This window comes from Salvelinus fontinalis, chromosome 34 (assembly GCF_029448725.1).
Source record: "Salvelinus fontinalis isolate EN_2023a chromosome 34, ASM2944872v1, whole genome shotgun sequence".
Classification (NCBI taxonomy): domain Eukaryota; kingdom Metazoa; phylum Chordata; class Actinopteri; order Salmoniformes; family Salmonidae; genus Salvelinus; species Salvelinus fontinalis.
Window position 1 is genome coordinate 13,272,174 of NC_074698.1, and position 12,268 is coordinate 13,284,441.

Genomic DNA, 12,268 nt, shown 5'->3' on the forward strand with positions numbered 1-12,268 from the left:
GTGTCCATTGAGGCAACCATCTTATGACACTGCATGATACCATCGTCTACACCTCTGCCATTAGCTTTAGACTGTTGCCTGATGCCTTCGATTTAAACTGAATGTCTGGTTACTTCCCTCGCAGTGAATTTTTAGGAACAGGTCAGGTCGTTGGGAAAACCTCTGGGCCCTATTATAACCTTGTCGTTTTCATTGAAGTAGGATAAACAGTGCCCTGTTAGCAAAGCCTAGCTTGTAGCAGACGCCACCAGATGAACTTTAGCATGCTTTGTTTGGAGAGAGAGCCCAGTGGAGCACTTGATGAGAGACAGAGGGACAGAGAGGAGGAACAAAAAAGAACCGATAGAAAACAGGAGTGGAGGAGTGGTGGCTCACAGCCCGGGGTTTTGTCTTGTCTCCTCTCCTCTATTTTCTACTCCTCTCGCTGGCTAACCTACTCCCTCATGCTCTCGTTCACACACAGCCCAGAAACATACACGCACACACAGCCCTCCCCTTGACCAGCCAGAACGCTGAATTATTCAACAGCGCAAGACTACGCCCAAGCATTGCTTCTTTCTCCAGGCCAGAAACACACACAGAAACCTTAACTAGCATCTCTTAGCAAGTCGCAACTGGAAGTGCGTGTTTATAATGGCTGCTAGGCTGTACAAGGCTTTAACATCTGGAACCATGTGGAACACTTAGCTCCTCACATGCTCCAAACAAGCAGGCAAATATTCCCCACAGCAAAGAGAAAACAACAGATGATTTGGAATTGTATGTTTAGTTATGGTATCTCAGGTCTTGTTTCCCCCATGTATAATTAATTCTATTTAGAGAGAAAAATAATGAGTATTTGAAGTAACAAAATAAGCCAGGCAAGTAAGGTTATAGTACGGTACCTCTAGCTAACTCTCGGCTAGGAAAAACTCCAGGCCCTATAAGTCTGGTCTATCGCCTCTGTGTCCCACTCAGAGGGACTACTATCAAGACCGCTAAATAGCTATTCAAATGACTAGCTGCAATGACTCTTTTTAGCACAAACTTTCTTGCACTGACTCTATGGACTCACACTTACAGTACTTACACTGACACCCCAACACACGACATACTGTATGCCCACACACACATAACATGCGCAGCACGTGCATACTGACGCCGCACACCTGCATACTGACGCCACACGCTGCTGCTACTGTCTTATCTATCCTGTTGCCTAGTCACTTGACCCCTACCTATATGTACAGTACATAGCTACTTCAATTACCTCGTACCACTGCACATCGACTCGATACAGGTTCTCCCTGTATATAGCCATGTTACTTTTACTCGTCATTATTATTCGTTAGTCACTGTATTTATTTTTCCTATAATTTTTCATCTTTAACTCTGCATTGCTGGAAAAGGACCCGTAAGTAAGCCTTTCACTGTTAGTCTACACCTGTTGCTTACGAAGCATGTGACAAATTATTGGATTGATTTGGAACTGGAGGAACACAGCTGGTCACCTTCAGCTCAGAGTAGACCAAGGTCAGAGCAGACATTTGTCTTCGTCAGGGGTCTCTGGCCCTGTTCAAATAGCTATAGGTTCACTCCTAATGTGCAATTGGATACATTAAGTGTAAACCCCTACTTCAGAGTACAATTCATAAGTCCACATAATTAGAATAGATTGTCTTGCATACTCTAGCTATGACTGGTACATGCATTTATTATTAAGTTCTAAATCATTTTAATTTTACATGTCTGATTAATGACTTCTTTCAGACACGATGTACACATACGTAGGGTATGGTTACTGCCGGTATTGGACATTTCTTAGAAGAATTCATTCAAATGTTGGGTTCACCCATTTCAAATAGAGACTTCCTGCAGTTTACTAGTATCACATTTACAGTTATTGAATCCCACCTGTCTTGTAAATACGTCATACATAAGGCTTCCACAGAGCCCAGAGCTCCTTTATTGCCTAATTAAGAGTGTGAGTGAACACCCTGTCACTAATGTGTCCGCTTCGTGGATGTCAGGGCCGCTCTCATATTGATCCATGTGGTGTGTCTCACCAGACAAAGTGGAGAGAACTAGAGAATGTCTCTGAATATTAACCTAGCCTAAATGATGTGAAGAGGCACCAGGCATGTTGAATTATTCGAAGTGCCAGAAAGTAACCATTGATACCCCACTATAAGTGTGTAAATAAACTACTAGGTGCCAGCTGAAAAATAGTGTTACCAAACAATTCTTCCTGCCACAGCCCAGTTTCAAGCTGCGACCCAATGTAATTGGTTGGGATCCACCATGTGGGAAAGGCTGCCATAGGGTAGCCTTTCCCACAGGCTCCCAAGCACGTCGGTTGGTTATAGGCAACAGCCTTTAGGGAAGGCTACATGACACCACAGGATGGAACATGTGTTCCCATGACACAAGCAGCTGTCGTAACCGCCCCCTCTGCGCCGTGTGTGTGACTAGGGAGAGTTGCGTCATGTACGTGGCTTTATGCCAGAGCACCGTATGGCGTTCCACTTTCTGCCAATGGCTCTCTGTGGTCCTACTGTTGGCTATGGTGTTAGCATGCTATCATTAGCAGCCATGGTGTTATACTATGATGTTAGCATGATAACCCCCCCCCCCCCCCCCCAGCTGGTGTTGGGGTGGTTGTTCCCATGAATTGGGACTTTGGGCAGTGCCACACAGAGCAAGTTTAGGCCATGCTTTGGGCTTAGGACCCAAGCTGCTGGGTTTTGCGTGGGGGGGTAATGTACTAGAACAATTGTTTTTCAACATGCTGAACCTGATATAATCAAACCTACAGGAGAAATTTGTATGGAACTTTACCAGTCAACCCATATTGTAGGTAATTAGCCTAGATAATTTATTTAACTTGTCCATAGACAACATGGAAATATTTGTTAAATTGTGAGGTTTAGGTAATTAAAAATGATAGGATCAACGTTTCTTTATTTTCTTCATCTTTACTTTCTTCCTCGTTCTCCCTTTCTCTGTCCTCCTCTGCCTCACAATGCTGCTCTCCCCGTGCTATGGTAATAGAGCAGAGAGAGGGAGAGTTGAATGACGTGGGATGATGCTGTAACCCCTGTCCTGCGCTCTATTTCAGACTCAAGGACACTAGGCAGATCGGTACTCAGATTTTAGTGGAGTGATTTTTCATTAGGTGAGCAGTCTCTCGTAAATTGAGATCTCTGCCGCTCTCTATCACTACTCCCCCATCCTGTGGAGTCATTGTTTTCAGGGCTGTGTGTGTGTGTGTGTGTGTGTGTGTGTGTGTGTGTGTGTGTGTGTGTGTGTGTGTGTGTGTGTGTGTGTGTGTGTGTGTGTCAGGACCGCAATGTCCTAACACTTCACCTTAATGTCCTGAAAAGGTAGAAAACCTAACTTTTTTTGAAAAATCAGGTCCTGAATTTGTTCAAATGCTATGTTAAGCTTAAGGGTTAGGGTTTTGGGGAATCAGGTTAGGGTTAGTTTAGGGAAAATAGTATGTTTAATGGTGAAAAGATATTATGCCAAAATGTCCTTACATTTCAACAAAAAGTGTGTTTGTGTGGAACACAGTGCATTATGGGCCTTGGTAGTCCTCCTCATGCTGTTACACGGAGGTCAGCTAGGCCTAATTCTAATGCACATAAATTCATCTGACAAAACCAATACTAAAAGAGGAAATGTGTGACAATGTTTAGGCTACACAACACAAACAGGCAACCAAATGATCAAATGCATGAACAAACACTCACAAACTAGCCTCCTTTCCACCACTTTCAACTGCTCACTCTTTGCTGTCATTTGCCTGTAGTTTGTCAGGGTGACTGAACGTCCTGTCCACTGTCACCCTTTTAAAATTCACTCAAAGTAAATATTTCCCCATAATCACTTATCTAGTTAGGATCAGATAAAACAACCTCAAATCTTACCCCTAACCATTAGGGACATTATAATATAGCTGATCCTGGAACATTCGTTAGGGGGAAAGCTCTCCTGCCACACCACTCTAGAGTCCCTTTGATCTCCCTGAGAGGACAGAAAACACCTCAATCACAGCTAGTGTTTTAACACTGTCATACCGCAAATCCGATTTTCCCTGACATCCTTTGCCATTTGTGTGGTGGGTTATTGATCAAAGCAGTGTATGAATTCCTTCACACAGTCGGTTGCGGTTCCGCTCCGGTGACACTTTTTACCACTTTTTACCTCCTTCCCTCGTGGCATTTCTCACTGGTGATTAGTTTGCTCCCTCCTTGCTCTCCCAGGCTTAGAGCTGCCTGCCTGGGACTCTGAAGTCATTTAGTGACGGGGTGCATTTCCTATCATGTCTCTGCATTCATCCATTCGGGTGGTTAAGGCTCTTCCTACACATTGTGAGAGAAGCTCCAGAAGGCATTTTCATGTGGCGCAAAGGGTGTGACATTTTACCTCCGCAGTAAAGTTAGAGAGTGATTATATTAGTTGCGGACATGGGCATGTGGTGGAAATTGTAGTCTCCATCTCACCCATCTCCTTCAATATCTCGCTCTCTCACGTCATTCACTCAGTCACTCTCTCACTCACACAGAGACACACACACACCACATGGCCCTCCCTCCCTCTTGTGTAACTGGCCATCCGTCCACTCGGTCCATCTGTTGTTTGGAGGCCGAGCCGTTCGGAAGACGAGCTCAACACAACAGGCCAGCTTCCTGTCTGATGCCATCTGATGCACGTGTGTGTGTGTGTGTGTGTGCATGTGGTCCCTTTTACTTTACCTTCCCATGCATATGTACTGAAGAGATCTACAGTAGTAGCAGCCTTAAATAACAGAACATGATGGGCACAGCTTCCTCTCCTCCTCTCTTCCACTCCTCCTCTCATCCTCCCTTCCTTTCCATCTACTGTTTCATAACCAGAGGAGTGCAACCGGAGCTCAAACACTAAAGACAGTTTTTGCTCTCTTTCTTTCTTTCTCTTTCTTTCACCCTCTCTCCCTCAGGGTCGTATTAACTCTAATCTCTGTCACTAGAAATGCAATACTAAGTGTCTGGACCAACCCTCCCCTGTTCAATGTGCATTCCAGACACATGGCTCACTTTGCTCATAATCTACAGTACGATCTCAAAGAAAATAACTTGTGGAACTCATCGTTGTATCTCTGTGATGGTGTGGCCTATTGTATCAATTCATCTGGTGGTTATGTAGTGCTGTCAACTTGGACATTTAGCATGGTGTAGTGTACATACAGTCATCGCCCATATCTGTGTGATATCTCCATACCTTTAACTCCATCACCCTAGAGAGACAGTCATTGCTGTTACATACCGGTAAGATACACTTGGCTCCCATAAGGTTAAAGCTATGCTCTTTATTACACTTTTGCAGCACTGCAAATTCCCCTGGCTGGCAGATTACCTTTCGTGACATTGAAGGGCGTAGCGGCATCATCCGTATCTTATTCCCCCTCCTCTGCCTCGGGCACAGGGACTGATATACTGTCTGAGGGGCCAGAGGGCTAGGAGGGGACACATGACGGGAGGCCTGTTGTGTGTGTATACGACGATACAGTATTGCTAGCATGCCTTCAGTTACCCTACAATGTGCCATTAAGCAGAGAGAATAACTTTTACCTGGAAATGGAGACCTTCACTTCCGCCTCAGACAGCAAGAGCTACTCTGATGAACAGACTGAGCAGCAGTCTCACTCTGCCGTACTATGTCTGTCTGCAGCTATAGAAAACACTAAGCAGCAGGACTACCTACACATGGCCTTGTTTAGTCTGTGTAGACCAGTCAGGTCACATCCAGACACACACCAACATACCTAGAACTATTCACATCAACATGTATCAGATACACCAGCACACACATTCTCTCGCTCTCTCTCGCTCTCGCTCTCGCTCTCATTTTATTTTATTTTTATATATATATCAGTGTGTCCATTTATAGATCATCAGGGATAGAGATCTCTGCTAGTGGCTTATCTCATTACAGCAGCACCGTAATAACATTACCAGTTTAATTGGCTGTGAATTGAAACGCCCAGAATGGCATTTCACCCCCTAACACCACCCCTACCCCCTTTCTCTCAGCCCTCCTCACCATACCCACTCCTCCTAGTGATGTAGAAGCGGTTAGATTAGAGTTAGCCAATAGGCACAGATCCAGACGTAGATTGAGAAGGTGAAAGGCATTAAGGCTTCTGGGAAGGGAGTGGCAGGTTGTTGATGCTGTACGCAGGATGACTCATACAAAGTCTGAAAAGACATCTAGCACAGTCGAACACAGACACACTTAGTCACATCACACACAATTAAAACATCAACAGACGCAAATTGCTAAAACATAATCCAAGCGTGGTGTGTGTGTCTGTACTGTGTATTCCAATCAAACTGCTGTTCCTCTGTGTATAGAATTGTCTGTCACAGCCTGTTTTCACCTTGCTACCCACCTTCCCCTCTCCCTGTCTACTAATACATGTTCATTAGTGTGGCCTTGTGCTGTGTCACATGGGTTTCCAGTGTGACACACTGCTGCTGGTGTCATCAGCCAGTGTCACTTGGTGTCATCTTCAGTGTCCCCGTCTGAGGTGCCTGTCACCTGATATGGTGGCAATCAGGTGCTTCTTGACTGAAGAGTACTGTGATCCCTGACATTATTCATGTTAATTCTGTCCCGTCACATGAGGGAAAGGGGGATACCTAGTCAGTTGCGCAACTGAATGCCTTGAACCGAAATGTGTCTTCCGCATTTAACCCAACCCCTCTGAATCAGAGGTGCGGGTGGGCTGCCTTAATCCACGTCCATGTCATCGGTGCCCACGGAGCATTTGTTGTTTGGGGGTTAACTGCCTTGCTCAAGGGCAGAACAGCAGATTTTTCCACCTTGCCGGCTCTGGGATTTGAACCAGCGACCTTTCCACTAGGCTACCTGCTCTTGCCAGTGGAAACATCTAGTGTGCTGTAGAAAGAAGGAGAGGGAGGATAGAGTGATGCCACATTCAGTCTTTGACTTTTATTCTTGATCAATTGGATACATTTTTACCGATCATCAGTTTCTGCTATGTTTGGATATCTGATACAGTCAGAGCTATTGAATGTTCCAGCTGACATTTTCTGTCACTTTAATATGTGGTAGGATGACATTCCAGCATCCCTAGTGGCTGTGCTATCCTACCCTATCCTAATTAGCCGGCTGTTTCACTACCAGACAACAGGCAGGTGTTTGTCTGGGAGAGAAACAAAATGGACCCATCCGTTAACACTAGGATGACAGTTGCAGAGGATTGCCAGCGTGTATGGTGAAACTGCAGCCTGAACTGCGTCTAAAACTGGAGGTGTTGACACGGCGGAGATGATACTGAGGGTGCTGTTAATGAAATGTGTCAGCGAGCGATGTGTGTGTGTCTGCACTATATTGTGAGTGGTGATAATGTAAAATGTCAGTGTGTTGGTTTTAGGTCTCTTGTGAACAGTAGTTGATGTCAAATGACTAATTCTGTCGCTGTGTGTGAATGTAGTATACATGACTATATGACACCTCTCTGTCTCTCCTTCCCAGGCGGCAGCTCCACAGAGGGTGACGGGCTGTTTGAGGGCGACTACGGGGGGCCTCCTCTCCCGGTGACCGAGGGCATGCAGCACATCCGTATCATGGAGGGCGTGTCACGCTCGCTGCCCTCCTCCCCCCTACTCTCCCACCAGGCCCTCAACATGAGACTGCAGCCCACCAAGAGGCTCCCAGGTAGTTACTCAACCACTGGTCCTAGTTCAGTTTTGGTCTGTAGACTCACTAGGGGAGGTTTGGCATAAACAAACTTACTGCTGTTCTTAGTTCAGTACTACTGCGTGGACAAAGCGAGAATCATCAAGGAGCCTTGTTTGGTGCCTGTTACATGTAGATTTGGTATTGAAGGTGAAAAGATGGTTGCTTAACGCTGACGACATCTCCCACTTGATTCTAACTCCATTTGAACTGTATTCAGGGTCTCAGGAGTCAGACATGTCACACTGAATTACATTTCTGGCCAGTTCATCCTATCCAAGTAGCACACTGTGGCTCCCAGCCCCTTTGAAGATGAACCAATTAGATTCACAGAGGGCTGCTCTCCTTATATCACAACCAACACTTTCATATTATCTGAGAATTGTCCCCACAATACAGTATGCACTATCCTCCTAAGTCTGGTTGTGCCCCCCTGCTGACTCCTCATTATGGTACTGAGATAATGCCCACTGGGTGAACGAGGACCTGTCACCCCCTCGCTGAGCCCCTCTCTTCTTTACCATTCCACTGGGGTAAACTCATACCCCCCCCCCAACAGGATGGTTATGTTAATGCCAGGGGAGCGGCTGTGTGTAATTCCGAGGGAGAGGAGAGATGGTGTGTGTGATGGGGATAGGAGTGGATAAGTGATGGTGTGTATGAGAAAATGAAGTGTGTATGTGCGAGAGAGAGGGAGGTTTTGATGGCATGTCATGTGAATGTGTGGCGTGGGAGTATTTGTCTATGGATAGCAGGGTGCATCGCAATATGACTGAAAGGTGGGAAAGTGTGTGACAAAGAGACTGGCATATTTGGTCCTGGAAAAGCACTATAAAAGTACATATTATTATTATAGCAATGTGTTGGTTTTTTATATTTCAAGTGAGGGATTTCCATGAGAAGCTCTTGTTAGTTCTTGTTTGTCTGAACTAGTTTTCCTCAGTATTATTCATCTCCCTGCAATGTCATAGTTAAGAGGCTTTCAAGAAGCCCAAAAGTTATCCATGTCAAATACTCCATCCTTCTCACAAATAAGCGTTCAACGTAATAAGGGTGGAGTTGGCCCATCTTCCATTTTAGCCCCCATAACCCTACATCACTTACCCCACCCCCGATTAGTTCAGAGTGCATTGTGGGAAATGCATAATGTTACATCTCAGCGGGAAGCTGTGGCTGTTAAAGAGGCTGGTAAGCCGACTGTGACATCGCTCCTCGACACTGTCTGGCCCAGATAACATAACAAGGCGTCTCTCTGAAATCTGCTCCATAGATGGCAACAGGCCACCATTTCACAAGCTGGCCATCAAAACAGGCGAGGACCACAACAGGCTTGTGAAGATGAAAGGCTCTAATTGGATAGTTATTTTCAATACAGCTTCTCCACCAAGATAAGATGGAGCTCACAGTGTAGTTCTCTGTTCAGGCCACCAGGGTGTACTAGTCTGGGTTTTCCCTTTTCTTTATCACTCTCCCTTTTGCCTCTTCCATCCATCCTCAGAGAGGGCGAGACAGCCGGTGAATCATTATGTGGTGGGAATGTTGCGGTGGTGGAAAGCACTCTTAATTGTCCACCAAACATGTGTGAGAATGTCAAAGAAGGGTGTGACGTGTATTTGGAGGAAGTGGAGCAGGACACAGATCTGAATATTAATATACAGTATATGTCTTTAATTTCAACATTCTCTCTCTCTAGCTCTCTCTTCTCTCCCCCTGTTCCACTTCCTCTGAATCCACCAGTTATTGGCAGGCACCCAACATCTACATTTTTTCCTGACCCCTTATCAAGACTCATTGTTCCACTCCAAACTGTTGTTTCTGTTGGGCTTTCCCCCATAAACACTCTCCCTCTTTACAATGACTTGTTTTCAATTATGTTTTGTAAATGTCATGGCGGCTCCCGAGTGGCGCAGCGGTCTAAGGCACTGCATCTCAGTGCTAGATGCGTCACTACAGACCCTGGTTCGATTCCAGGGTGTATCACAACCGGCCGTGATTTGGAGTCCAATTGGGCCAGCATCGACCGGGTTAGGGTTTGGCCGGGGTAGGCCGTCATTGTAAATAAGAATTTGTTCTTAACTGATTTTCCTTTTTAAATAAACATTAAATAAAATACAATTGTGTGATATTGTGTGTTGCATGTAACCTTTTCCCACTCGTGGGAGTGTGTGTGAAATGGTTGCTGCCTGCGTCATACATAACTGATATGAACTGTTTAAGGATTGTTAGGGCATGGAAGGCTTTCTCTGCCGAGTAATGTATGTTTGATTATTTAATAAACATACAGTATGTGACCTGAGAGCTCAGTCACAGATATCATTCATTTCATCTGGTATTTATTTGTTCAAGTCGTTTTGTTGTACATATACTATCCTATATCTATAGGGATTGTTTGACGTTTGGAATGTTTTGAAATGGTCTTGTTAGGCTCATTGTCTTCAGTTTAGCCTATATTAGGGCCGAGCACCACTTTGTATTCGATGCATTGTAGATGGAGCAGTTGTGCCGTAGCCATTGTTAGGAGTTTCATTTTGCCTTGTTTTCAATGTCTGTTTATCTGTCTACGGCTTTCTGTATCCATCTGTGTTCGACAAACATAAAATAGCCTAGTCATATTCTCAAATCGTATTATCTCAAACTACCTCCCATGCGTCCATATCAAATCTAGCTTTATTCTCTCATGCGTGTCCAATATGCGCTGGTGGACTTAAGATAATATCATCTCTTAATGTCTTTGTCCTGGGTCAGGCCTGTTAGGGAGGGAATTAAACAGTGATTACTGATGAGGTTTTAAGTGGAGCAGCTCTCACTGGACACCAGCAGGCAGCTGAGATGGATGGATCCTGATAGCCAATTGGATTTCCTATCCGTCTCACACAAATGTTTTCGAGGCATTATTCCTGCATTTTTCACCCTGGAAACGAAAGGGTTGGCTATATGGCGTGCAAAGACACGCTAATGATGGCAATCAATGGGAAAGATGCCTCCTGCCAGGGACTGAATATTGGCTTTTGACTTCTTAGCCCCTGAAGTTGACCCCATTGCTTGAATTAAAGGCTTTGTCTGTGGTTCTGTTTTGACACAGAGACACACACACAGATAGAGGAGAAAGAACCGAGATAGAACAACATTGTTTTGACTATTTAAAAAAAATCATTCTTCTTACCTCCCTTCCATGAGGAATCTTATAACCACTTACCTGACATGACTGGAATCGGTGAAAACAAAGCTGAAGCTCCTTTTTACTTAATGTTTGATTACTTCAAGCTAGAGAAGAAGGATGGATGCACAGAGTATGTATCTAAAAGAGCTCAAGAGAGAGAAATGAGAGCACAAAGAAAGACCTGTAGAGAGTGTGAGATTCAGAGATAGTGGGTGGAGAGAGATGAGGAGACAGGGAGAACTACTCACCCGGACACCATTAGTGGAGCGGCCGGTTCGCTAATCCAACAGTGTCTGAGCGGAATCAGGGCTGGAGATTCAATTATGAGCCTGGCAGCCAGTCAATAGGCGTGTGGTGCAGACCGCTTGAGTGCTCCCGCTGTTGGTGGCAGTCGGTCACTATGGTGTCGCCGTGTAGCCTAGCCATTCTACTCCCCTGGGAGCTGCCAGACCACACTCAACACAGGCCTGGGTGCCCAGAGCGTGGCAGTGTTTCCCCTTAGTCTAATTTAGGTGGGGCGAGCCTCCCCTCGTAGCTATGCTGCTGTTCCCATTTTCATGTTGCCATCCACCTAAGGAAAAATGGTATTGGGATTTTGATTTGAATGTTCTCTACTCAGTGGTGGTCTATTAGGAATAATCCCTAAAGATAACCTATTGCTATGGGACTGATTAAGTGCTTGAGGAAAGTGAATGATGAGAGAGACTAAGAGGGGTGTCATGTTCCTTAAATAACCACATTACACTTTCTAGTTAACTATCTTTGCCCGGCTCTCTCTTCCCACCTTCCTTCCTGTGCCTGCCTTTGGCTATAGCGTTTAGCGTTCAGCATTGTTTACTCTCTAATTATTGTCCTTTACACCCCCCCCCCCCCCCCCTGTTTTACACCTCCCCCTTTCCTTCTGCCTTCCACATTGTTACTGTGACAACAAAGATCAACGCAAACTTCTTTTGCTGGATTTAGACATCCACTTCCTTCAAAGTATTCATACGCCTTTTTCCACATTTTGTTGTTACAGCCTGAATAAAACATATATTACGTTGAGACTGTCACTAGCCTACACACAATACCCAATAATGTCAAAGTGGAATTATGTTTTTAGAAATGTTCACTAATTAATAAAACATGTAAAACTGAAATGTCTTGAGTCTAAGTATTCAACCCATTTGTTATGGCAACTCTAAATAAGTTCAGGAGCCCTGTTTGGAGTAAGGCGCTAAAGTAAAACTGCAAAGAAATTGGAAAATAAATTAACTTCATGTTCTCAATACTAAACGTTATTTTTGGTGCAAACACGTCACTGAGTACCACTCTTCATATTTTCAAGCATGGTGGAGGCTGCATCATGTTATGGGCATGCTTGTCATCGGCAAGGACTTGGGA

The 12,268-nt window shown here is 44.9% G+C and overlaps 1 protein-coding gene across 5 annotated transcripts in view; it reads left to right on the forward strand.

Annotated features, from left to right (window-relative positions):
* The window catches only part of LOC129833175 (protein TANC2-like), a 131,736-nt gene that overhangs the window by 78,323 nt on the left and 41,145 nt on the right, over positions 1 to 12,268 (forward strand). For all 5 annotated transcript variants that reach the window (XM_055897537.1, XM_055897535.1, XM_055897536.1 and 2 more), the window contains one exon: positions 7,522 to 7,704. In XM_055897537.1, coding sequence (XP_055753512.1) covers positions 7,522 to 7,704 — 183 coding nt within the window. The remainder of the gene's footprint in view (positions 1 to 7,521; positions 7,705 to 12,268) is intronic.